The sequence below is a fragment of the Ammospiza nelsoni genome, chromosome 1, assembly GCF_027579445.1.
Source record: "Ammospiza nelsoni isolate bAmmNel1 chromosome 1, bAmmNel1.pri, whole genome shotgun sequence".
Taxonomy (NCBI): Eukaryota; Metazoa; Chordata; class Aves; order Passeriformes; family Passerellidae; genus Ammospiza; species Ammospiza nelsoni.
In genome coordinates this window covers 106,131,869-106,159,506 of record NC_080633.1, presented here as the reverse complement: position 1 = coordinate 106,159,506, position 27,638 = coordinate 106,131,869, and the positions used below count along the sequence as shown (strand labels likewise).

The following is a 27,638-nucleotide window of genomic DNA, read 5'->3' as shown; positions in this document are numbered from 1 at the left end:
CTGACAGAATTCTCAAACATTTGTCCTTGCCTCTTTTTCACTTGGTTGCATACATTGTTGTGTATGTAATTCAGATATTTAATTCAAAATACAATAATTTTGATCTGCTTTTTAATGTTTGTTCTGCTTTTTCAGGTGATACACCTTTTTATGCAGATTCTTTGGTTGGAACGTACAGTAAGATTATGAACCATAAGAACTCCCTTACTTTCCCTGATGACAGTGACATTTCTAAAGAGGCAAAAAACCTCATTTGTGCCTTTTTAACTGATAGGTAAGGTTTATATTTTATTCATAATGAAAATAAGCCTTCATTAAGAGTATTTCTTGTCATGTTGGAAAAAACAAGTACTTGTTTTGTGTGCATTTTTAAACTGCTCAGGAGAGGTGAAGTTCTTAGTGCCTGGGCAGGAGTACAGTGTAACAACTTGGCAATTGCCTGAGCTGTCCATGATAGTGGAAACAGAAACAGCAGAGCTTCTAATAGACAAACGTTAAAACCAGGCTGTGTCTGAAATGTAGCTGCTCTGCTCATATAGAGCTCTTCTTATGAAAACATTTGAGTTACGTGTACATTTTACCATAGCTTGAGAGGTATTTTATTGTCTCTGTTGTTAGGTTATGCTTTAAGTGAGTCTTTCCTTCAGAATAATGTATGGAATCTCATGTGTTTAACCAAAACACTCTTCAACAGGGAAGTGAGGCTAGGACGAAATGGTGTAGAAGAAATTAAACGGCACCTTTTCTTCAAAAATGATCAGTGGGCTTGGGAAACACTCAGAGACAGTAAGTATAGTGCTTTTTTCAGAAATAATGGTCTGGTTTACCTATGTATCATGTTAGCAAAAGGACTGGTGTATTTTGTTTAAAGGAGTTTACAGTTTTATTTATTTTGTACCAAGCAAAATTTTCTTAGTGACTTGAGTGATGAACTGATTATTATCGTACTATTTTGCATTTTTTCTAGCTGTAGCACCAGTTGTGCCTGACTTAAGTAGTGACATTGACACTAGTAATTTTGATGATCTGGAAGAAGACAAAGGAGAGGAAGAAACATTTCCCATACCAAAAGCATTTGTGGGCAACCAGCTTCCCTTTGTAGGATTTACGTACTACAGCAACCGTCGGTATGTGTGCAGAAAGCAAATTAATGCTGTATTCTTTGTGTGGCACTCTTTCTGACTCTTACCAACCAATATCTAGGTTTAAATCTCTTAAGATACTTACTAATCATTCAGAATACTAAAAATTACACTCTTTTAATACTTTAACAATGATAAAGTACTGCTAGACATCATTACCTTAAAATATTCCATTGTGTTGTTGAGTGTCCTATTCTGCATTGAGAAGATGCTGCAGAAGTGATGCTGCAGAAGCTAAGCAAGAAAATCCACTGTTGCCACTACCAGGCAGAGCTGCCTGCAGAGCACTGAATTGTGTGTAGACTCATGAATCAAGGTTTGAAAGTCCATTTGTTTTACTGCATATTACTGTCCCTGAGCTGAATATGAAGTTTCCATACTTTCCATCAGTGTTTCAGTGTGTGGTAAATTAAACCTTGGCTTACTAGAAATATTTCCTACTTGCCTGCTTTCTGCTTCATAATTTTTCTTTTTTTTTAAGTACACGTCCACTAGACAGAGTGAGATCGTGATGCTGTATGGCTTTCACTCCTGCTTAAAAGACTTTTAAATTACATCAGTTAAACTGTATTAATTAATGCTTTCAACAGTCATTATTATTGTAGGCCCTGTGGATAGGTGCATCTACATTCAAAAATCTCAATAACTTTTTAGTGCTTGGAAAGCTGCTTTTAATTGTGGTGTTAGTCAGGCTTAAAATGGGCTAAAACTTCTAGTCAAACTGTCAGATAGAGACTGTTAGTTTTAATAGCATTTCTGGATAGGAAAATCTTAAAGGAAATAAATCTGGTTTTCGTCCTTGCATGGAAGAGGAAGCACTTTTCCAAGCCTGTGGTGAAATTCTTTCCATCTCTGCAAAGAGTTGGATTTATTGTTACTTTTTGCCATGGTGAGGTGTAGAAGGACTTGTAGGCTTTTCATACACTTTGGGTGAGTTCAGCAGTTCAAGAGTTTCACCTATTGTTCTCACTTTAGTCTGTAATTTTGGAAAGTTTCCATTTTTGCCTTGCAGGAATATTTTGGAATATATTGTCAAGAAGTAGCATATTAGGAGCATGTTAATAACAGAATTTCTTCCTTCCCTTTTGGGGGACAGTATCAGGAATTTGGAGAGCTAAGTGGCTGTGTTCTTGCTGTCATTGAAGAGTTCAGCTGCTCTCTGCTGCTATTGTGACTTTGTAGGCCTACTAGAACTATGATGCTGGTCTAGAGCTGAATTTGGTCCTGTAATATTCTGCTGGTGTGATTGTCTTGAAAAATCTGAAATGACTATTCATGCTTGCTAAACCTGTAATCCTAACTTTTGTTTTCTTTTTGTACTGGAAATAGTTCAAGCATTACAACAAAAATAAGTCTGTATCTGGACATGTTAACACAGATTCTGGAAACCAGCTGAGAACACTTTGTAGCCCTATCTGGCTTGTGAGTTCTCTTCTAGATCTGATGGAGCTGGTGCTGTGCCTAAGTATCACATTCTTACTGCTCAACAACCCTGGTGTGTAAAATAGGGTGGCTTCTTGTACTGCAAACAGCAAGCTTGTTTCCATAGGAAACTTTCATTTCCACTTTGTCATTTGGTTGTCTGAAAGCCAGATTGATGTTTAATTTCACCATGGTTTGGAGATGCCTTTATTTTACTCTCCTTGATCTTTTGGAGAGGTTTTTTATATCTGGAAATATCCACGTGAAACAAAAAGGACGTGTCCATCTTTCTCAGTTCATGTGTTGGAGTGTTATTTCTCACATAATCTGATGCACTTAATAGATGCTTTATGTCTCTTTAGATCAGTTAGCAGGCCAAGAATATCACATCAAATAGCAAAGGAATTTGAAAACAGTAATTTGTATTTATTTACCTAAGTCTCCAGATTCATCGCAACTAGAAATTTATGGTATTTTTAGAAAACATTTACATCAAATAAGAACACTGGCTTCAGGGCAAACTTTTTGTGTGTAGAACTCTTAGTAACTTTGTTGAAAGTTACACAATCTCTGCAGACTTTGCTTCATTACTGCTACTTGCTGCATAAGTGCCTGAGTAAATATTTATGGGATGAAAGCCAATGAGAGTGTTGTAACTAAGGAAAGCAAAGATTTTTTTAATGGTTATTAAAAAAAAGAAAAGTGGTTGTATTGTATTTGGCAGAAATCCTTTTTTTCTGGAGGCCTTCTATTGCAGCTTTGTACTTTAACCTTTCAATAAATTGAATTTTTCAATTAAATGTGCTTAAATCTGATTACATTGCTATTTGATTATCCACATTTTGGAGCAATAAATCTGGGAGTTATATTTTAGGATGTCTCTATTATCTTAATCTTTTTTTAATAATCTTACTTTTAAACAACTCTTGAAATATAACTCTAAACATTTTTTTGCAGGTATTTAGGTGTCCCTGCAGAAAATTCCAATGACAACAGAACAGGCTCCAGTGTGGACAAAAGTGTGGTATGTCTCATCTTTATTGTATCCTAATAAAGAGTCTGCTGCATATATAAATATATACTGCATATATGCCATAAACTGTTTGAGTTAGAAATGTCTCAAATTATCTTAGTATTTGGGATCAATGAAATCAATGCATGAGTTTTAGCTCTTTAGTATGGCCTCCCTAAGAAAGTTAATGGAAAAGCAGCATTTCACTTCTTAATATAACATTGGTTGTCCTGAATTGAATAAAATAGCCAAAACTTTTTGTGGAAAAGGATTCACAGTTTTTATCATTAGAAATATCAGAGTACTTGTGCTGTGTTTCTAGAGTGCCTCATTGATCCTGGGTTGCTTTGTGGCAACCATGGAGTCTGGACTTCCAGTGAACTCAGTGGAAGGTGGAAGACAATGTACCAAGCATGAGCATTCTGCTCCTTCACAGGCCTTCCCCACAAGCTGTTGGGAGTTGGGGCACTGATGATCTGCATTTCTAGAGCAGCTCACCTAGCAAGAAATGCTCAGGAATGCTTTCAGTTAGATATTCCCAAACATCTCAGCAGTCAGGTTTCCAGGAAGATATGCTAAGGTGTTTGAGACTTGGTTGAGTGCTTGGATTCTATGTAAGTTCTGATATAAATCAAACTGTTCCCTGAAAATGGTTTGATATGTTACAATTTACATTATTTCCAGAAGAAAACATGGTCAAAAATTGATAATTAACTTTAAATCTTGGCTTTGACTAATCTGTGTTCCCTTTTCTCTTAAACTAGCAATGAAAAGGTTTAATGACACATGGCACTACCCAGAGAAAATTTGTACAGGGCAGGGCAACTGGTTATGTCCTTTACTGGGCTAGTGAATTTAATAATTGAAATATCTTGATTTTTTATTTATATTGATGTGTTTGATATACTTTCTTTTCTTTATAAGTGTTTGACTGTTGATACACTAAAATTTTAAAACAAAGCCAGACTTACCAGTATTTGAAAGTACTTAAAACTGTGTGCTGGCTTTTGGCTGACTTTGAAGAGAGTTACCGAGTGGACTTGGCATACTCACTGGAATACTACTCAGTGTGTAGTTGAAAAATCCTCAATAGTTCTGTCCATGTTGTCAGACATATTCAAATGTATTGTGACTTCAGCAGTTTTGGGAGGTGAAGGTCTGGAAGAATTTGAGTGATATAGGAAGGTTTAAATTGATATTAAGTCTTTATTACAAGGTATGTTTCCCCCACAGTTCTTTCTCAGCTGTTTTTCTTTCATTTCATGCTGCAATGAAAACAGTAATGTTGCCACATGGTTAGCAAATCAGTTAGTTCCAGAAATATAACACAAGATGCTACCTGGTCTCTGTGCATTTTGATGTCTGTGTTTTGAATGTCTTTGAAGAAAGACATGAGTGCTACAAATTTCCAAGAAATTACTTGTTTGGCAAGTGTGTAAAACTTAAGAGAATTAGGCCATGGTGTTGTGTGAAAATAGAATTCTATATCCTTTTACTGAATATCAAACCTCTTTGAAGATCTGATTGCTTACTTTGGTTTAGTGCTGCCATAACCACCTGTAAACAGTTTAGATTTTATGAAAAAGGAGATTAAGAGATTCTTTTGCACCGAATCTTAGGTTTTCTTCATTGCTCAGGGTACAGAACCAGTCTCACTATGCTGAAGTGAGTAAGAAAAAAGAAAAAAAAATTACAGTTCCAGAGAGATTTTTCTTTACTTCTCTGTTGCCGAGAGAAGAGAAAGAAGAGAAGCCGACAGGCTTTTCTTAAGTCCTTTCCTGCCCTTCTTCCTACTCAAAATGGAAACCAGGAGCAAACTAAAGCTTAAAGGCGTGCTTTTATACTGAGTTAATTGTATGTAACTCAGGATTTTCTGGAGGTATTCTTTAGTCTATTGATAGCAGATTGTGCAGAGCTTTGCCCGGAAGCCTGTTGTCTCTACTGATATAATTAGACTGCTCAGCGAGCTCAGATGGGTCCCTGGGGTCCAGCCTGATGTGAGAACATGCAGAGGCGCAGAGGCGCAGGAGGATGCGATAGCAGCTCGGGCGAACCGGGGGCAGTACAGAAATGCCTCAGTCGCCAGATGTCTTTGTAGACCTGCTCTCATCTATCCCATATAGTTCCTCTGTGCACCCTGTCTGGAAGGGCTATAACATGAGTGAAAGGAAATGGAAGAGCAATCACATGGAACCTTTGTTATCCTCTGGTTTGGGGCATTTGCTGTGGTCCTTTCTTATTACAGTGAGAGCCTCTAAACAGTCTAGCTTCTTGCTTTGTTTCTCAGTGGTTCATACCAAGGAGATAAATGTGTTATGTACTGGTCTTTTCTTTGTCCTCAAAGTCTAGATTTAGAAGCCATCCCTTATTTTTAACTATACAAGCATTGTCTGATCCACATAGAGTTATGTTCTGTGTCACACCAGTAATTTGTTTTCCAGAGCTGCTCTGTTAAGTGTTGAAATGTCTAATTTTTGGAAGCTTTTTGATATTTTGGAGTTAAAACGGGAAACAACAAAGCAAAGCATCAGAAGCACTTGAAAATGTTGCTTTGAAGAGAGTCTAGATTAGGAATCTAGTGCTTCTCTGTGCAGTTCCAAGAGCATTGAAGGAAATACGTAAAAATTAAATAGGCTGAAATCTTTACAATATCAGTGGAAAGGTTTATAAAGAATCAACCAACATGAGGTTGACTTGATGAGCTCCTTCATCATGTTAAATGAGGATTTTGATTTTGGAATGGGATTATTGTGCCTAGATATTCAATAGAAGGTGGTAGATATTTTGAGACTACATGAAAGGAATTAATTTCTGAGTTTATCTTGCTGGCAAACAGTACATGCTATGCAGTAGTGTGCCATATTAACATCTGAAGTTTGTTACTATCTTTCGAACCTTGGTACAGTTCTAGCTGTAAAAATTACCTCTGACTAAAAAGGTGAGAGCACTTTCTCCCATTGCAGTAACTGGCTGGCCTGGTTCTGCTTCCTGAACTTGTTAGGAGCTTGAAGATGCACTGCAAAATACACGTGGTGGTCATGCTAGAAGAAATTTTGAGACTTACTAAAGTGTCTTCTTACATTTTTGCAGTAATATATTTAGCCAGGTACTGAAGATATGTAAAACAAGGAGGATTTGATTTAGCTTAGCCCTGTGAATTTTGAAGATACCTAAAATTTCATGTGCAATCAAATGAAAAAAACTGTCTTACTTTTTGTAATTTGTGGGAGGGCAGGGAGGAAGGGACATGCATCACATTTTAATAAGGTAAAATGTCTTACTTTGGTAGAAGAAAGTAAGCTGTGATACAATGTAAGCAGAACTGAGTATTATGAAATACTTTTTAACGTTTCTAAATTTAATGCATGTTCTTTCATGTACAAATACATATTTAAAGCTGGAAAATATGCAGAAGATGATCTATGAGTTAGAAGAACAGCTACATAATGAAATGCAGTTGAAAGATGAAATGGAGCAAAAGTGCAGGTGAGCCTTTGAACTTCAATTGTTTACATAATTTAAGTATATCTAACACTTCAGTTCTGTGGTACTGCTTTAGGAATTACCAGGATAACACTAAGAATAGTGTTGTAGTTCTCCAAGGGAGTTCCAGGCACATATCTAAGTCATTCTAAAATTTTCTTGAGTATGGTATAGAGAAATTTTTTTTTCATTGACAACCCTGTAATACATGTTCCTTCTGAGCACTTAAGTGTTTCAGTTTACCTGATATCTCTGTATTCAGATGTTTTATTCGACTAAGGTACATGCTATGCTCACAATGCTGATTTTTTTTTGAAAATGTGAAATTCTGTATATATGGCATATATTGGATTATTAAAATTAATTAGGTGTTTTCTAAATACAGGGTACTTGCTGGAAAACCACCTTTTTTTTTTTCTGTGGCTGACATTTAAGAACAATAGTTTGCTTTCTGAAGTTTTGTTTCTACCATGCTGAAGTAGCAGCTATGTGAGAATTGGCATTTTTCCTGCAGTCACATGAACAAACAGTTGAGATTCCCCTTTTCTGATAATCAGACATTTTTACTGAGAGTCATGCAAATGAAATTCCCCTTCAGTTACTTGTCCTTTTGAAGTCTTTTCTGAAGAATTGAATAATCCCAGGAGGCAGCACTAGGTATATGATGCAGGAAGAATTTAGTCTTGTGAATTAGAACCATAGTATGTAGCTGTACCAGCTCCTTAGGTACAAACTGGTAACTGAAATGGTCTAGTGGGAATTTAGGCTGTGTGACTCTGTTGCTTACTTAAACACAAGCTCACTGTTGGCACATTCTGATTGCTCTCCACAAGCAGAACATACAGTCTTGAAGGATATTCAGTAGCTGTCTTCCTGCAGTACTATTGAAGCTGTCAGAGCACAACTGTGTCTTCTGGTTTGTCATGCCATTCACTGCAGAGTTAGTAGATAGGAGATATCCCTAACTATTATACCTGCCTCTTCTTTTACCTGCCAGGCAGCCTTGTCTGGGTCCTCTTTGTTGGTTCTTTGAAGAGGGATGGCTGCCTGCAGGAATACAATGGATGTGTCAATGCTATTGCCAGTTAAATGATTCACTGTCCATTTCACCACACTCTCTGTAGTTCAGTCTTCTAATACATTGATTCAACAGAGAGACTTTCAAATAATATCATTCATATACCTTTATCTGTAGTAGGGAGCTGTCTGCTGTGGAATTAATGAGCTGTTTTAAATATTTGAAGGTCATAACTAGAGGAAGTTTTAACAGTTTACCAGGGTATTCTAATCTTTAGGATAGCCTGTTGTGTACATACACTGTTTTTTGCAGATTAAGGGATAGAGTGTGACACCTAAAGTTTCACATATTTAATCTGTAACAAAGCTGATAAATACTTAGTGATATATTTTACAAATTATTTGCAATGGTTGATTGTCTTCCTCAGCTTTAAATGTTCATTACAAAATAACATTAGTCAAAATATTAACATTCTCTTTACTAATGGCCATGAATCAGTTCACTAGAAAAACAGTAAGTATAATTTATCTGTTAAATGATCTTGTTTTATTTTTAGGTCTTCAAACATAAAGCTAGACAAGATAATGAAAGAACTGGATGAAGAGGTAATATTTTTCTCCCCTGAAGATGCCTTAATTGGGTAAAGGGTGGAGTTAGGAATAGCACTTTCATGATTCTAAGATATTTTTTCTGTGACTAAAAAATAATTGTTCTGTGTTCCAGTTTGAGACCTAATGATCATGTTTCAATACATAACATTGGGAGATTTCCTTACTTTTTTATTTGTAGTCATTTACAAAAACTTTTCTTTCTGTTAGTCATGCTGATTTCTGTTTACTTTGATAAATATTTTCCTTAGTCTTGCTTGTTGCAAGTTTTCTGGAGTTTATCAAAGTCAATTACTACAAAAATGCAGATGATTTTCTATTGAATCCTTCTCTTGTCTCTTAATAATTTTAGTAGTTACTTTGGATATAATTGTACTAACAACAATTTTTCTAGTAATTGTATAAATTTGTCATGTAGAAGTTAAAAAAGCTGTCTTTTCTGAAAACCTTTCCAAGGAAGCTAGAAATTCATTCATTTGAAACAATCAGTTTCCATGTGTAATTAGTTGCGGAGATCATGCAACTGGTTTAGCGATCATTCCTTAAAATGTAAGTATAAAATACCAATTCTTTGAATTTTAGGGAAATCAAAGGAAGAACTTGGAAACAGCAGTGTCTCAGATTGAGAAGGAAAAGGTGGTATTGCAACATAAAATAAATGAGTACCAAAGAAAATTTGAACAAGAGAATGAAAAAAGACGTAATGTGGAAAATGAAGGTATGCAATATTGTCCAAACGTTGACAACTGAGGACATACATTATGTGTTTTGGGGAGTAATTTAGTGTCATAGTATCTTAAGTGTTGTGCAACTTTAAGATTTGAAAAGGGATCTTTTCAAATTATGAACACAGATTTTGAGGTTTTTTTTTTTTTATTATTTTTAAATTCTGTACTCTGCAGCACTGTGCTGTGTTTTTGGTCTGCAGGCACAAAATTCGACATAAAAATATATATAAGAAGCAAAAAGTCAACAAAAACCTATCAATGCAAAACAGTATTTTGGAGCATGTTTGTGTGAAAAAACAAGAATAAAACCCTAAGGTTTTTATAGTATGCTGTATTAATGGTGCAATTTCTCTTTAGTGTCCACACTAAAAGATCAGATGGAAGACTTGAAAAAAATCAGCCAGCATTCACAAATTTCAAATGAGAAGATAACACAGTTACAAAAGCAAGTACGTTGTTTGTGCTCCTTGTCTTTATTATTTCTTAGATTTGAGTATTCAAATGTAGCAAAACTGGCTCCATAGTCTTTATATTTGAGAATCTTTGTCTGGTTTACTTTTACAGCTAGAAGAAGCAAATGATTTGCTGAGGACAGAATCTGACACAGCTGCAAGACTGAGAAAAGGCAACACAGAAATGAGCAAGTCGTTAAGTCAGGTAGAATCACTGAATAGAGAACTGCAGGAAAGGTGCAGAGTTCTGGAAAGCACAAAACTGCAGGTGGAGAAAGATTATTATCAGCTACAAGCAGCTTTGGAGTCAGAACGAAGGGATAGAAGTCATGGATCTGAAATGATTGGAGAACTGCAGGGTAATTATTCTGAATTTATACCTTACCAAAAAAAGTTGTGATAACCTTTTTTAAGTGAAGTAGAGTTTGGTCACGGGAGGAAAGCCAACCTGCAAAAAAAAGGTGTGACTGAACAATTTCTGAAGATTGGATCTGGCTTCCTGATCATGTTGAGCAGCTCTTGGGAAAGAGAGAGAGAGAATATCAAAATCAAAGAGTGTCAAACACTGATAGTGAGTCTGGGGCTGTCCTGACCAAAAGTCTGAGTCCAGTGGTGCTAAAATATGAAGAGCTGATACAGTGCTAGAGAAGATGCAGCACCATCTTACTGCCTTGTGCAATAGCCAAGTTGGTATATCTTGGACTTGCTCTTCTTTCATGTGTGAAGAAGGCTATTATTTTGTTAAATTGCATTTGTTTTCTTTTATGATGATTCTACATTACTTTTACAAGTAAGGTTAAGAGCACAATAAGGGATGCAGATACAGAATCCTTTTTTTCAGGATGATTAAAACTTTCTACTATTTGTATTGATTCTTCCAAAGTAGAAACTATTCAGATGCATTAGTTCATGCCTGTGGCTTTGCTAATGTACCCTGACTCTTAACTTTCCATTTTGAACCATCTGTCTGCAGTATTCAGTTTCCATGAGGTCCTTTTGATGAGGACTCTCCTTTCCCTACTAAAAGAGAGCGTGTAAGACAGAGACTTTTTACCAGGGTTGGTAGTGACAGGACAAGGGGCAATGGTTTTAAATTGAAGGAGAGTATGTTTTCATTAGATATAGGAAGAAATTTTTACAGTAAGGGTGCTGAGACCCTGGGACAGGTTGCCCAGAGAAACTGTTGTTGCCTTGTCCCTGGAAGTGTTTCAGGCTAGGTTGGATGAGGCTTTGAGCAGCAGGGTCTAGTGAGACGTGTTCCTGCGTGTGATAGGGAGATTGGACTAGATGATTTTCAGAGATACCTTCCAAACCACGGGATTCTACTTAGTATTTCATATAAACTCTTATGCCACACAAGGGTAGATGCTGTGGGGTTTAAGAAATAGTCACTTCTTCCATGTCATTACGCTTAAAATCATGGGATGGTTTTTTTTGGAAAAGACCTCTAAGATCATTGATGCCAACTATTAACCCAGAACTGCCAAATCCACCACTAAACCACATCCCTAACTGCCACATTTACACATCTTTTGAACACTTTCGGGGTGGTAATACCACACCTTCCATGGGGAGCCTTTTTCAGTGCCTGACTTCCCCATGGTCTGAGTCACACTTAGGTGAATACATGTTGTGTTAGTACCCAAAAATCCATTTGAAATTAACTTTCTGTATAATGTGCCTTATCTACCCGTTAATGAAGTTAGCATCACTTATAGGTGCTTGTTCCATAGCCTAGCAGAACTTGGGTTAATGAAAGAAATTCTGAATATTAGATAATGGAAGTGATGGAAGGCAGGAGCCATTTTTGCATGATTAGTTTTTGTGAATTGTTACTCATGATGTGCATAAAGAGTGTCTAAAAAGTTCAGTTTGCTCTACAATGTATGGCCTTTGCATGCCTGAACAATTTGAAGTATTTGAAATGTTTTATGGGCCCAGAAATCAATAAAAGTTGCAAAGACAATTGATCTAAGTAATGTAACTAATATTGAGTGATACTTAATTTTTTGTGGCAGTTCGAATTACAGCTTTACAAGAAGAAGTAAAAAACATTAAAAACAATCTTGAAAGAGTGGAAGCAGAAAGAAAACAAGCACAGGATATGCTTAATCATTCAGAAAAGGTATGGTGAAATGATGTTGAGGCTGATGCTCTTTGTCAGCTTTTAACTATATTTTTAAATGTTATTTATGTTTCCAAGTCCTCAGGTAGTTGTTCCTTGTAGCATTGTGCAAGAAAATTGTGTTTGTCATTCATTATCATTGATTCAAGGATCCAATCCCACTGCCAGTAGCAAGGAATTTTTTTCTGCCTGCCTAACTATGACTGCAAAGATTTGCTTCTGAAAATCTATAAACTTTTAAAAAATCTGGTTTTGTTTTTGTGGGGTTTTTTGGTTTTTTTTTGGTGGGGGGAGGTGTTTTTTCTTTTTTAATCTTTACTGGATTTTAATTTGACTGGATCAGTGCCAGGCAGGCTTTTTAATCAACTTTGGTGCGGAATTTTTTTCTGTCCTTCCGTCCTTCCTTCTAAATGTTCCTCTAACATCTCTGATCCCTTCCATATGATGGAAAAACAAGTTAACAGTAAGAGGAAATCCTACACCCTTTCTCCAGACAGACTGCTGTCTGGTGAGGTCAGGTAAAGACTTGCTGGGCTGTGTGGTCTGTGGGAATAAACCAGAGATAGAACAGCCTGTCAGGGAAGGGGACAAGCAATTCTAATTTTTTGTTATGTGAAGAAGCCATTCAAAGCCCAGTGCTTGTCTCTCAAAGCACATCTCCAGTGCTTGTTTGGTGAATTACTGTTAATGCCTGACAATCCTAGCAAGGAAATAACCCAAATCCATCCAGGTAACAATAATTCAGATTCCTCTGTGCTTGAGGATGTCCGTTTGTTAGTTGTATGTTTCCAGTTTAGGTGACTACCGATTATACAAATGGAGAAGTTTCCGTTTTCTTGCAAATTTGTAGACTACTGAAAAAAAGTTAGTGAAATTTTTTCCAGAGCACTGAGTATAGTTTTGGTCTGTTACTGTTCTTTGCTAAGCGTGGAAAATAACATTGATAATCTCTTGATAAGAGAAATGTAATACTAAAAAAGGGAATAAAAATGTGATTCTTCAGGTATTAGAGAAGTCTGATCACTTTTTCCTTATCTTTAGGAAAAGAATAATTTAGAGATAGATTTGAACTACAAGCTGAAATCCTTACAAGACCGGTTAGAACAGGAAGTGAATGAGCACAAAGTGACAAAAGCGCGGTTAACTGACAAACACCAGTCGATAGAGGAGGCAAGATCAGTTGCAATGTGTGGTAAGTGTTTCCTGCAAGTTTCAGGTGAATACATAATAAAACATGTTCTGATTATGATATTTCAATACACATTGTGTTACACTGTAGTACTCTTGTACCAGTGTTTGATCCCTTCTATAAAGAAAATGTGTATTAAAATCTTAAAACATGAAAACTACACATTTTAAATTATTTTCTCTAACATGCTACTTCATAAAAATTGTTTTGTTTCTTAATGTTTTACATACCTTACTTTAAAGCCTTCCTTGCCTTCTAAAATGCTATTGAATCTTGAGATTCTGTCTAATGCTAAACAGAATTGAAAGAATGCATTATCAAGAGAGATGTCTTAGGGCATTCATTCCTCTGTAACTGCATTGAAAATAACAGAGTTGTATTAGGCTTGTCTGAAGTGAAGTGAGAATTTTTTTTTATAGATGTATATCCATGAATCAAAGGTGTGTCTTGATTTTGTAATTGAGTATGTCAGGTTTTCCTGTGAAGGTCATCAGTACCTAAATGTGGCTTTTAGAGGTAACAATAATGGTAGCATTTTTTTTCTTTTGCTACTATCCATTCATGGAAATGGAACTTTGCCTTACATCAAGAATCTGTGCTTTTTATTTCTTTCACTGTTTATCTTTCAGTTGTCATGATAATATTCCAGTGCTTTGAATGAAGAATGGAATTATTTTTATTTTTTTAGTGTTCCTTGTAATAATGCCAGGATCTTTTTTCTTTCAAAAAAAGAAAAAGAAAAACAAACAGTAGAAAAGCTGAAAATCAAACAGCAGAAAAGCTTATATAGCTGAACAAAAAGGTCTGAAAAATATTAGGATATTTATGACTGTTTTTACAAATGCACGCTTGCAGATGCTATGTAATAATTTTTGTTATTTTTATTTCCTTAATCTTTTTTAGAAATGGAAAAAAAGATAAGGGAAGAACGGGCAGCAAGAGAAAAGGCAGAAAATAGAATAGTTCAAGCTGAAAAACAGTGTTCCATGTTAGACTTTGACCTGAAGCAATCTCAGCAGAAACTGGAACATCTTCTTCAGCAAAAGGAGAGACTGGAAGATGAAGTAAGTAAAAGGTTCATCACTAATAATTTTCTCTATAAACAAGAAATTAGAGTTGAACTGAGAAATAGAAAATTAAATTCACTTATACTGAGCTCCTTATGTAATACAACTCTCAGTAGAATTGAGGATAGTTGTTGGCCTAAGTAGGTTTAGGTAATTTCTGCTTGTTTCATAACTCTAGCATGTCTTCCATATTTGAACTTCAATATAACACTTTTTTTTGTGTGTTTTCTCTTTTTCTAAAGAAAAAAAATCTGCTTGTGAATTTGACTGTGCAGTCTGATTGATGTGGATGATTTACAGGTCTGAGTTTGTGTTGTCTAGTTTGCATTCTTTCCTTTTGTTCAAGGAAATGCAATTAGAATATTGAGTGTGAAAACTAGGTACTAAGACTAATAGCTTCATTCTTACTTTTTCTTTACAGGACAGTGGGAATGAAGTTTATAACACCTTTCTTAGGGGTCACAACTCATGTAAATTAGTTTTTATGTACTTGATAAGCTGCATTTTTTTTCTAGGGTGAGAAATTTTTAAGATCTGAAATCCATGGAGAGGTTTCCTTCACTTGTTGTCTTTCAGATAAGTTAAATTAGGGACTTGGAAATAACTAAAAATGGGAAAGCTTTATAATTCTGCAGCATCATAGCCATACGTTCTAAGGGCAGCAGCTTTGTCTGAGATTATTGCACTGAAGTGTTTGGAGATTTGACATGTGTTACACAGTGTAGCATCTAGTCAGTAGTTTTTAATATAAAATAATCCATAGGTGAAACCTCTTCAGCCACATGCAATTGGTTATGTAGCAAAGGCTCCTAAATGGAAATATTTCTCATTTAGGTAAGGAATCTGACACTGAAGCTAGAACAAGAGACGAATAAGCGAATAATGGCACAGAATGAATTAAAGGCACAAGCTTTTGAAGCTGATAACTTGAAGGGTTCTGAGAAGCAGCTGAAACAGGAAATCAATACCTTGTTGGAAGCAAAGAGATTACTGGAATTTGAGTTGGCTCAACTTGCAAAGTAAGTAAAAACGTGAAGTAAAATGGAAAAAATTGCGTAATTATACATGTACTATTTTGCCTGTTCCTGCTAGTGAATAAAGTTCTCTGGAGCATAGGCATTTTTTCCTAAACTGAAAGAGTATTTTTAGCTGCATGTTATGATTCCTATGTAGCTGCCTGTTATGATTTCTATATAGCCTTCAGTGTTGGAATATTTTTGTTATGAGCTACAATTCAGAACAGTTCTTGGCTCACCATTCTATGTTAAGGCACACACACATATACATGATTGTGTGTGTATATATATGTGTATATATATATGTGTGTGTGTGTGTGTGTATGTATATTTATATGTGTATATATATATATACATATATATGTATATATATACGCCTTTTTTATTTGAATTACTTTTTTATGGATTGACTCTGATGCTACTTACTAAATCATATGGGGGCTTTTAGTACATGGGAGTCAATAGTTCCCTTTCATTGCCTGATTCATTTTCTTAATGTTTCTTTATCTTAAAATGAAGACATTTTTCATTAATTAGACTTCTATCATATATTCTTTCAGCTGGCTTAATGTTTCTCCATTTAGAGTACTTCTTGGCTTCTAAATTACATACTGAAAGGATCATTGTTTCAGAATAAGAACTGTGTTAAATCAGAATTCTAAGATACAGCAAACTGTTGCTCTTTGTGAAGTCATATGTATGCAAATGGAAGATCATTGTAGAGTGCTGTTCTGGTTACAAATTGTCTTTTGTTAGTAGCTGACTTTTTAAATGTTTCCCTTTTTTTAATTTCTTCAAAGACAGTACAGAGGAAATGAAGGTCAGATGCGAGAGCTACAGGATCAGCTTGAAGCTGAGCAGTATTTTTCGGTAAGACTTGTAAGGAATTGTGTGTAAGGAATTTTGACATAAAATCATTTAACAGTAAATAGTTGAAACTAAAATTGTTTTAATGCAAGTAACAGCCTTGTATAAATCAGAAAATCCTGCTTGAAATACAAACGAGGAGCAAAATATTAGAGAACATTAGATGTTGTATCTAAAATGTTGTTTTCTTGTTTGTCAAAGCTGACATTACATTGAGTAACTCTTACCTGAATTTTTCATCAGAGTTGTTCCGATCCTGAGATTAGAAAGGAGATAGTTTTCTGATTCAATTGCAAACTTTACAGAGAGTTGAAAATCTCCAAACTTACTGGAAAATAGCTCATGCTATTCATCTACCACACATACATTTAGGAACCCTAGACCCAGTAGCATTCTGCATGTATTCCTTATTCTAAAAATCTACCTTCTCTGCACCTGAATCGCTGAAGGACCTTACTGGGTACTCCAGGTGGCCAAAATGTGTATTTCGTGGATGTAGTTTAGTCTGTTTTGTCTCTGTGAAAAGAAGCAATAGGATAAAATTCTCTGTAACACCTGAACTTCAAATACATTTGTGAATATGGACAGACTCATTTCACTTTGGGAAATACTTTTAAATTTGGTTTTTCCTGGGAGAGGCAGTAAAAAATTTTGTTTACTAAACTGCATATGATTATCATTTCATTATCTGTTACAGAGCCTTTTTCTGCATTTCTCCATGACATACTGCTTATAAGAAGATGCAGAGCATTGTGTTTCTCAGTTTCTTCTTTTTTCGCTAATTTGTATTTAAATAAGACATTCATAATTCAGTCTGAATATTTACAGAAGTAGTTTACTGTAGAAGATCAGATTTTAACTTTCAAAATTACAGGTGATGGTAATAATAAAAATATAATAATAAAACCCAGAAGTAATTCCCAGCAGTAAGTAATTTACATAAATCGGATCTCAGCTGAATCAGTTACTAAGTTTGTACAGAAAAAGCTTAAGATTCTAAGAGAAAAAGTACATGGACACAAAGAGAATGCAACAGGTGAAAGCACAGAATGATGTTGGGCTTGTTGGATGAACATTTTGAGACAAGTGATGCTCCAAGATGCAGTTTTGCCCTGTTGTGTCTGGGAGACCTGTTCTGCTGTGTCACAGTGCCTTCTGTCTCTTTTGCAGCACCTGTATTTGTGCAGCTATGTAGGGAAACACAATAGAAAATTGAAAACTGATTTGATCATATCAGTTCCCTACCCAACAGAAACTGTAACAAAGCATCTGGGAGAGGAAGGAAGGAGGAAATTTCACTAATGGCAGTATTGGCATGTGTTGGGGTTTGACAAGTTCAAACTAAGTAGTCTGAAAATGAGGAATTTCAGAATGGAATTTGAATAATGATTTTTTTGTTATGCTTTCTTTTACAGACACTTTACAAAACTCAGGTTAAGGAACTGAAAGAGGAAATTGATGAAAGGAATAAAGAAACACAAAGGAAAATGCAGGATTTGCAAAATGAAAAGTATGCCCATTTTGTTTGTCACATACACCTAAGTTTTTTCTTGTAATACTGTCTCACTCATGTATACTTTGAATCAGATCTAAGATGTTTTAATTCCTTTAGAAAAAGGCCTCAAAAGTGTTCCATAACACCTTGTAAGTGGCAAATACATAGGATGTTACCTATACTGACTCACAAAGCCAAATATGGTTATTAATATTTGCTTTGGATATTATCATGTCTGTAAGAAGAATAATGACTTCTCTGAAAATTTACTAAGATTCAAAAATTTTGAAAAACATTCAAATTTTGGTTATCATTTCGCCAACTTTTAAAATTTGATTGTATTATCCTGATAATTACTTAATATATTTCTATAGTCGGTAAAATAATTTGAGAAAAAGGTAACGAAGTCTTTAAAATTTAGTATATTTCTGATTAGAGCTAAACTAGTTATTATTAACAACCATGAATTGTGATGTACTATTTTCTAAGCTATCAAATAAGAAAAATAAAATTTAAGCTTGTTTTTCCAGTTTCTTAATTTATTTGATGTTCTGAAGAAGGAGACTGTGGCCTTACGCATCAAGTACAGTTTCTTCTAAAGTCTGTGTCTCTTGTTCTGCCTGAGGATTGACATTGGAAAGCAGTCTGAAGGGCAGAGGTTATGTGCAGTGTTCATTTTGTACAGCAGTTTGGTAGGCTAAGAAAGGGAGAAAGAAAAGATGCTGTGCTAATAAATATGGTGTAGGAGGAAAATATGTGTGTCTCTGCAAGTTGTTCACGAGTGGTAACCAACATAAAGAAATGGGGAGGGAGGAGAAGGTAGGCAAGAGTTCCCTTATTCTCCTTGTGGTTATTTATTTTCTTACTTCTTTTTATAGATGCTTTGTATTCTATTCCCTCTCTATTCTCTGCAATCTTATGTTCATCCTAAACGTTTCTCACTTGGATATAAATATGGTAATTATGATAATGGGCAAATGTGGATTAAGTATCTTTTGTTGGTCCATTCTGTACATATAATTTAGTTTTATTTTCTGTTCCTCAAAGACAGGAGAATCCATATTGGTGTTTCATGGATGATTGAGATGTTAATGAAAATCACAGTAAGCTGGCTGCTGTAGCTTGTGTGGACCATCAAAAGATACAAGTGTACAGAATGCAGTTTTTTAGCTCTTGCTTTTCTTAAGAAACTAAGATAATGACCATTAGTTGAGTGGTATAATTTGGGTTTGATAGTTTTCCTGAAAATTTGGAATGTTTTGCATAGGAAAAGGAAATCTTAATGTCCTTTTTACAGAGAAACACTCGCTGCCCAGTTGGATTTAGCTGAAACCAAAGCTGAGTCGGAGCGGTTGGCACGGGCGCTCGCTGAAGAGCAGTATTATGAACTGAATCAGGAGAGTAAAAAAGCTGCATCAAGGCACAGACAAGAATTGACTGATAAGGACATCATCATAAGAAGGGTAAATTAACTCTTATACCTGTATACATCTCTTCTGGCTGGAAACCAAAATTCATGGTTTTAATTAATGAAGTCCTGTTGTGATCGTAAGTGATAACTAATTAAGTATCTTAAGTTTTGGGCTCACTTGGAACCTTTGCATTTCATCATGTGACAAAATTCACATGATGAATGTGAATTCATCAAAAGAAAATTTATTAATCTGAGCTGAAGCCAGAATGAAAGTCAAGTGAATGTCTATAATTCAGTTATTAAGCCTTTTGTATTTACTTCTTGTCATTGCCAAGTGTATTATTTAAATCTTGTCAATTTGTAGAGCTGTGTATTAGAGACTCTTATTGCAAAGTAACTTAGTCTTTAAAAAAAAAAAGCCACTTGAGATTCTCAAGTTTCACAACCCAAACCCCAAAATGTAATTTTTGAAGACGCTTTATAGCATAGCTTTTGAATGTTAATATGAGCTTGATAAATGTCTTTGACTGAAAAGTCTCAAACAGCAAGCCATATGTAGCATAGTTATTTTTTCATTGTTTTTTCCCATTTAGCATCAGCTGTGCATGTATTCTTAAAAATTCTGGGGGTGTAAAGTTCCAGGTGTAACTGAGCTTGGCTCAGTTGCTCAAAGCTTTCTGTTAATGCTACCATGGATATTCCATCTCTGTGAAAAGATAGTGCAAATAGTGTTTATTTCATGAATTTGCTTTTTTAAGCTTGAGATTTACAGAATACCACTATTTCTTAAGCAGCATTTAGAAGACTCTGTGGCATCAAAAGAATACCCTCTTGCCAATATATTTTTGGTTTCAAGTTTCCGATAATTTTGTCATACAAAACCTTTATTTCAGAATACAATTATGTATGGTTTTTCACATGTATTTGTTAAGTGATCCTGGCTGTGGCAGTGAACATGGTCACATATTCAAAGTTGTTGAGGTTTTCCTTTCCAACTTTTTTCTTTTTTTTTTGCAAGCTCTGTACATATTTACCTATGTCTGCTTTGTCTTAATCCAAATTTAGTTTTGTTTTTATCCTGATTTTAATGATTTATGCAGTAAATTGTATAAATATGCATATTTTCATGATTAGCAGTGAATGCCTTGTATCTACTCTAAATTTAATGCTGGAGTTATAGCATCTGTCAGCCACTTTTTTGTCTGGGTTCATGGTATCAGGCCTCTACTTACTAGTTTTTCCAAAGTACAACAAATTAAAATTGCCACATTCCATAACTGATAATCTAACTCTGCTTAAGTTGATTTTTGTTTCCACATGACAGTGTTGTCAGTTCTGCAGTGATAATTTTTTTGTCTGGGACCAGGTGCATTTTGAGCCTTCTGGTAAATCAAAACAGCACAAGAATAGTAGCATTTTTTACAAGTTCACATAGGCAGAAGGTGTTCTAAGTAAATGATTCTTATAGAATTAAGGGTATTTAAAATAATAGTATTATAGATAGTTTTAGAATTTATGTCAAATTCTTTATTCTAAAATGTGTTTCTTTTCATGTAGCTGGAAGAAACTAATAACACTTTAACCAAAGATGTTGATTTAATAACAAAGGAAAATACAGAAATCAGTGAAAAATTTAAGAAACAAGAGGAAGGTATGTCATATTTGGAGTTTTAATTTATCTGTTCTGATGCATGCCTGAATCAAGCATATGTGAAGAAATGGGAAATGGAAGAAGACATTGCTGTTTATCTTCCATATTATTTTGGGCTTGCTGTTGGCTTTAGTATTTCAGCTTTGTGCCTTTCTGATATGTCCTTCTGGTCATTTTCTGTCATTGCAGTAGTGTTAAATTGGTAATTCTTGTCTTTGTAAATTGTATTTTGCTCAAAAAGGGAAGCAACAGGACAACAGTATGGAAAAAAAGATGCACTTACAGAAGTTTAAAAGTTTAAACTTTATAGAAGTTTAAATTAAGTTTAAAAATAATTACCTTGTACTAAAATACCTCAAAATTGAATATTATTTTAACAGATTACAGAATGAAAAAAGAGGAGGAAATCAGTAATATTAGAATGCATTATGAGAAGAGCATAAGCACTGAAAGAACTCTGAAGACACAGGTACAACTTTTTATGCAATTTAATAGCAATTATTACTTTGCATTAACAGAAGTATTTCAGGTTTTTTGCCTTTGTGAGCTAACTCTTAGTTCCTTTGAAATCAAGCTTATATTCACCATGATGTAGAATATGCATTGTTAAATTTACATTTGAAAGAACAAGTTTTGATGCTGTATACTTTTCAGTATTACTTCACTTGTGAGTAAGGGCCATTTGTGTTGGTGAAGGGATTTGTCTTTTAATCAGATCCTTTAACTAGAGGAACTGAGAAGTTTTTTATGAAACATGCTGCATATGTAATTTTTCTTACTGGTTCTCCTTTTTCTTAACAGGCCGTCAACAAACTGGCTGAGATAATGAATCGGAAAGATTTTAAAATAGACAGAAAGAAAGCTAACATGCAAGATTTGAGAAAGAAGGAGAAGGAAAACCGAAAGCTCCAATTAGAACTTAATCAAGAAAAAGAGAAATTCAATCAGATGGTTGTGAAATACCAAAAAGAGCTTAATGAAATGCAAGCGGTAAAATAATTTAATTTTTTAATCATACTGTGGAATATATATATACGCACACACACATATATATACACACATACATATATATCTGTGTGTGTACATGTGTATCTATAGGTATATATATATAGATATATAGGTATATATATAGAGATATATCTATGTATATATATAGACATAGATGTAGATATGAGTTTTGTTTTCAAAATACTTGGCAGCCATGTTTTTGGTCACACAGTAACTATGTGTGTGTGTATAAATACAGCAACTAGCAGAAGAATCTACGTACAGGAATGAGCTCCAGATGCAGCTGGATAGTAAAGAGAGTGACATAGAACAACTACGAAGGAAAATCATGGACCTACAGCAAGGAATGGATTCTACCAGTGTTGCCAGTCTTCCGACAGATGAAACAGATGGAAATCTTTCAGGTATGAGAAAAGCAGATTTGAACCACTTGGCTGTGTTGCATACACATAGTTCTGGAAGGTATTGTTTCAAACAATTACTTGTTATTGCTTCTTAAAGTCTTCTGGCTGTCTACTTCTGTATCACATCTCCATTTTTTTCTTTGTTTCTTTTTTTTAAATTTCATACCTAGGTTGCTTATATTTAAGACTTAATTTTTTCTCTCATCCCACTTCCCACTGTATGGCTTGGTATTAGCATTGTTTATATGCACTTTTGAGGAAGGAGTGTCTTTACATCTCTTGTTTTACAAATACAGTGATTACAATGTGCAGTATTTGATGAATAGAAGACAGGGCCAACACTTCTACAACATCATGGTTATATTTTATATCTTGAATGCAAAATTGTCTTGATCTTATCTCTTCTTATTCAGTCGTGTAGCACCTCTGTGACAACTGGCAGTAATTGCTGTTGTGAAAAATAATTGGAGGAATTTCCATAATAAATTTATGGTTGTATGATACTCTGATTTAGCAGTTGAAAATAAGAACATGCAATACAGCATAGCCAGCCATTTCCATGTATCAGTACCAGGCACTGTACTTTGAGACCCACTGTTAGACTGGTTAGTTATTTACCTCTCTCCTTCCCCAGAGTTGGAAAAGTGTAATCAGTTAGTACTTCCACATGATCCACTTCTGTGTCTCTCAATACAGGAAAAAAATTTAGTGTAATCAGGTGTGCTTGACAATTTCTGCACATCATAGCTAGGTATATCTTTTTTCTATATGCTTAAGTAATTTTTAGAATTCATTGTGAAGTTTTTAATGTAATTTTGATAAGTCTTAATTTCATTGTAGAAAAATATTTTTAGACATACAAAACCAGAATACTATTTTGGGTATTTTATGACTTCAGTGGATGAGTAGTTAGATAAAAGTACATAGAATAATTTTAGTTGTGTCTTTTCCTGTTAATGCACTTCATGCTGCTCAATTGCCACATTCTAGAGTTTATCCAGGAGTCTTAGAGTGATTGAAATTTCAGGTAGGTTATCAGTCTTAGTACATCTTTTGATGTAGTTACTCCTTTCTGTGTCTACTTATGTTTCCTATCTTCCCCTAGTTATTTTTCGATTTTTATTTTTAGTTAATACTGTAATGAATTTCATTTTAGAATAGATTTTTGTTCAGATAATAGTATAGTCTTTTTCTCTGCAACTTCCATTTTGTTCAAGAAGCCTTTGCATTCTGGTGTTTGCTCTGGTAAATTGACATCTGGTAAAGATTTTGTCTTTTGACAGCATCTTCAAGGCAAACTCCCATTGGAAATTCTTAGAATTTTTAGATTGGTTAAGGAACATTTTTTTTCTTAGCTGTCACCTGCTAGAAATTCCTTCTGGTATTTCTGAAGTATCAGTATTTCTCAGGAATTTTTCTCATAGATTCTAATTTTCAGTGTATTCCATTTAACAGGGATAAAAAGGAAATCAGAGGGATTTTGCATATTAAAGTGGATTTTTTTCTCCCCTCAAATTACAAATTGGAATCCACCCTTATTGTTTTTAAGTGTCTTGTAATTGAAGAAGATTGTGGCTCATAATTTTAGTAGAAAATTTCTGAACTCTCTTCAATTGAGATCTTTAGGGTTTTTTCCTACAGCAAAACAGACCAGATTTATTCTAGTCAAAAGAGTAGTTTTGAACTTCCTCACTTCCCTTCTCAGCCATTTTCATTTGATGGCTGTTGTGTATTACATGGAAAACATAAATGCTTCCATCTGGCTGTAGATACCTTCCCTGTTTTTTTCTTGAGGGCAGTAGTGTGTCAGTATGACCCCATTGTGTCCCAGACCTTGGATGGACTGTAGGAAAAAGCTCTTTCTTTGTCTGCCTCAATAAGGAGGGTTATTTTCAGTTTTACCTCTGGAGATGTGTGCAGTCAGGCTTTTGGCTGCATAATCCATTGCTTCCATTTTGGGGCAGAAATTTCAGTCTGTACAAGATCTTTTCAAGTCAGCTGGTAATTCCCATTGTTAATTAGAACATGGCAGTTCTGGTGTTCTTGGGTGAGGTGTCTACTTGTTAGCCCTCAACTATTTCTTTTTTGCCAGCTTTTCAATTCTCTTCTCTTTTTTGCCCTTTTTTCTACACATGCCTCTGATTTTTACTACAGTTGTCCTGCTGGTTTGATACAGGTAGGACCTCTAATACATATTATTAGGACTTATCTAGATTTAGATCATGTCCCTACATGCTGCTTTGGTTTTGTTTTTGTTTTTTTGACTGAGTTTCTGGGTTGATCGGGATCTGAATAAGAAGCAGTTTGGTAATTAAAGGAGATTAAGTGACATTTGTGTAGTCAAATTTCACACACTTGTCAAAGAGCTAAGCAGAGGGTGAAAAACCAGTGCAGGAGCATTGTAAAGATGACAAAGAACCCAGCCAGACTTCAGAATAGAAATAACCCATGCCACAGAAAGAGGAAATTATCCAGCACAGGTTTTTTCCTGCCAACCAGGTAATTAGTGTACAAACCAGAAGGTGACACATTACAGCATCTCATTTGCTACAGTTTTGTTGTGTGATGTTGATTGTCTTCAACTGTGTGCCAAGTTCCCATCACTCCCACAACCCAAACATGGCCATTCCTTCAGAGCACCTTGAATAGCATCTTATTTTTAAGGGCTGGATGAGATGAGTGGTCAATAGCTGGTGCACCAGCTATTAAGGCAAAGACCCTATTAAAAAATTTTTTAGCAAATAAATGGTTGAATTCTATAATAAGTAATTATAGTATGATTTATTCATTTCCCTGTCAAAATAAAAACATCACCAGGGGGAAAAAAAAATATACAAAATAATAGAAGCACATATAAAAGAATGATTCCATGGTCATGATTCTGGCAATGGGCAGTTTTTGGTTTAATTGAGAAAAATTTTTATATTTAAAAAATTGAAAAAAAATCTCTATTTAGAAATAGACACAGAGAAATCACATGATAACACACTTCACAGCTGCATTTCTCTTGGAGCTGTTTTTTGTCTGCCATTGGCTTAAATATTCCCTCAAATTTTGGTAGCTGCTAGGACAACTTATACTCTCCCAAGATGGGGATTGGCCCCTTTACACAATCCAGGCTATTCTCAGGCTCTTGCTCACTTACATGGAAAAGATTATGTGGATGAAATTTTTTCCTTGTATTCAGTTCTAGGCATGTTTTGTAACTCTCACTTCTGATTATTGATTCAGATAGCAGCTCATATCTCAGTTGGTGTCCCCAGTGTTAAGAGTCCTTGCTGAAACAACTGAGGTATTTGCTTTTAAATTATGCCTTTGGAATGACTCTTCCTCCTGGCTGGATTTAGGGAGTCTTTATACTGGCATGATTGTAAACAAAATTCTTTTTTGCCAAGACAGAACACAGTCAGGAATATGAGGGTTTTTTCTCGTAATTGTTACAGGGCACTTAACCTGTTGTGAATTGCTCCTTTTCATCTGATTGGCAAGATCATTTAAGCAATTAAGCTGCCCTACAGGTTTAGCTGCAGCACATAATATTTTACAGCATATGTTGTTATGTTTTGCACAAAGATAAGGTGAAATAATAAATGTGTGGGGCACTTAAGCAGCAGTTTTATTGGACTCACATAAGACTTCCTGAAGCAGCCTGAATAAACCTGAATAAACCCCAAAGAGAGATCCAATCAGAAATCCTTGGTGCAATCCACATGAAATTATAATAGGACAATCTGCGAAAGGAAAAATCCAAATTGGAAGAATGGAAAGAATTAGCAAGATAGTATCTACAAGTTTTTGGTTGCTGTGGAAGACTCTTAGGAGTAGGAATTCTTGAGCATTGGAAAGAGATGCTCTGCTGTTCCTGAAAGCACCCACATTACTTAGCTCCATAAGTCTCATAAACACGTACAGTCATGGTTGTCTTGTGTGATTTTATTGAAGTCTTACTGTTAGCACTGCTATCATACTGAATCCCTATGAATCCTGGTAGTCTGGATACTAGCCATGAAGATGTTTGGAATAGAAATCTAAATTTAAAATACATACAGAGATAACTACATGATCTGTAGCCTTTATGGAATTCTTTCTTCATATCCTATTCAGATATTTGTAAGGCCTATCTTAGACTTTCTAGATTGCAAATATGAGGTATCAATTCTGGTGTTTTTTCCAAAATACAGAGAAGTTGTCAGGCAATAGTTTCGAGCCTATTTTTAAAGACAGGAATGGAAGATTCTTTTTTAAAGTCTAGATAGCCCATATTTTCTTAATTACTTAATCAGAACACTCATAAATATTAGTCTTCCGGATCAAATATTTGTGAAATGGCCAGATGAGCATTTGCAGTTATGCTAAGTCTGTCAAGAGAAATGAAAATGCGCTATAAGTATTACTTGAGAGGAACCTTTGTGGTGAGGTTGGAATGAAGGAGCTCATCTATCCTTTCAAGAGTACATTTGGTTCCAGACAAATTTTAGCTTTGTTGAAAAGATGGTCAGAAACTGTTACTTTCAACTGCAAGATGTTATTCACAGCTCAGAAATCGTCTCTTATTAAAATAGAATTTGCTCCCTAAAATAGACAGAAAAGAATGTTGTTGTAGACAGAAAAGAATGTTGACAGATTCATTTGAAATACCTCATTTACTTCCTACTTCTTTTGAAATTGTTTTCAGAACATGCTGAAGCAGAAGGAAACCTAGAAAAACTTATACTGTCCCTATAAGCATCTTTTAAAATTCATCATCATTGGATCTTTTCAGATTTTCATATGCCACAATTTCAACAGAAGCTTTCTTTGCTTTTTTTAACAAGTCATCCTTCCTATACACTTTTCCATACTTTGTTTTTTATTAGCAATTCATCACTTTGTTTTGCAATGAAAACCTGAGTTCTAGGATGTTTCTATAATTTCTAAAAATGGAAGAATCTTCTCTTAATGTAAAACTTAATCAAAGTATTCAAATCAAGGTAAACATATCTGTGAGGCCTGTAGACATGAAGGAAATAGGTTTTCTTTTCCAAAGCTGCTGAATATCAATAACTGGGGAGTGTCTGGGATAGCAGAGGAGGTAGGCTTGGGGGTGTGGGGCCCCTTACCCCCCAGTCCCCACAGTTCTTATGCAGATGTGAGAAGGCAGGGAGGTACAAATTTCCTTCATTTTTGTGGGAAGTTTTCTTACAGGAATGAGTTCTGCTAACATGCTTTTCTTCCAGTTGATCTCAGTAGTTCAGTGGCCGTCCAGTATTTTGAAGCTATTCTCTGTGGAGAAATGATGGGAAAAGATTCCATATGCCTAAGTGTAGTCCATTTCTAAATATTGCCTGCTGTAAGGTAATGGGGGAAGGGCTTTTACATGCATCATTATAATGCCTTGCTAGGCTGTCAGACCCATTGTAATTCTGTATAGCTAAGCATATGGACAGTAACTTTGGTACATTTGAATGCATTTCAGAACTTGCTGGGTTACACCTCACAAAGAGTAATTCCAGAAGGACAGAAGGAACCAGTAGCTCCTCAGGACATAAATAGTTGTG

General features: G+C 35.1%; 1 protein-coding gene across 2 annotated transcripts in view; it reads left to right on the top strand.

Annotated features, from left to right (window-relative positions):
• ROCK1 (Rho associated coiled-coil containing protein kinase 1) overlaps positions 1 to 27,638 on the top strand; it is an 83,844-nt gene that overhangs the window by 43,305 nt on the left and 12,901 nt on the right. For both annotated transcript variants that reach the window (XM_059467323.1, XM_059467332.1), the window contains 20 exons: positions 136 to 274; positions 695 to 786; positions 968 to 1,127; positions 3,522 to 3,588; positions 6,974 to 7,062; positions 8,634 to 8,682; positions 9,268 to 9,403; positions 9,771 to 9,862; positions 9,978 to 10,224; positions 11,884 to 11,990; positions 13,032 to 13,182; positions 14,083 to 14,243; positions 15,081 to 15,265; positions 16,063 to 16,132; positions 17,545 to 17,639; positions 18,922 to 19,087; positions 20,596 to 20,689; positions 21,070 to 21,158; positions 21,491 to 21,679; positions 21,936 to 22,101. In XM_059467323.1, the coding sequence (XP_059323306.1) occupies positions 136 to 274; positions 695 to 786; positions 968 to 1,127; positions 3,522 to 3,588; positions 6,974 to 7,062; positions 8,634 to 8,682; positions 9,268 to 9,403; positions 9,771 to 9,862; positions 9,978 to 10,224; positions 11,884 to 11,990; positions 13,032 to 13,182; positions 14,083 to 14,243; positions 15,081 to 15,265; positions 16,063 to 16,132; positions 17,545 to 17,639; positions 18,922 to 19,087; positions 20,596 to 20,689; positions 21,070 to 21,158; positions 21,491 to 21,679; positions 21,936 to 22,101 (2,544 nt within the window). The remainder of the gene's footprint in view (positions 1 to 135; positions 275 to 694; positions 787 to 967; positions 1,128 to 3,521; positions 3,589 to 6,973; positions 7,063 to 8,633; positions 8,683 to 9,267; positions 9,404 to 9,770; positions 9,863 to 9,977; positions 10,225 to 11,883; positions 11,991 to 13,031; positions 13,183 to 14,082; positions 14,244 to 15,080; positions 15,266 to 16,062; positions 16,133 to 17,544; positions 17,640 to 18,921; positions 19,088 to 20,595; positions 20,690 to 21,069; positions 21,159 to 21,490; positions 21,680 to 21,935; positions 22,102 to 27,638) is intronic.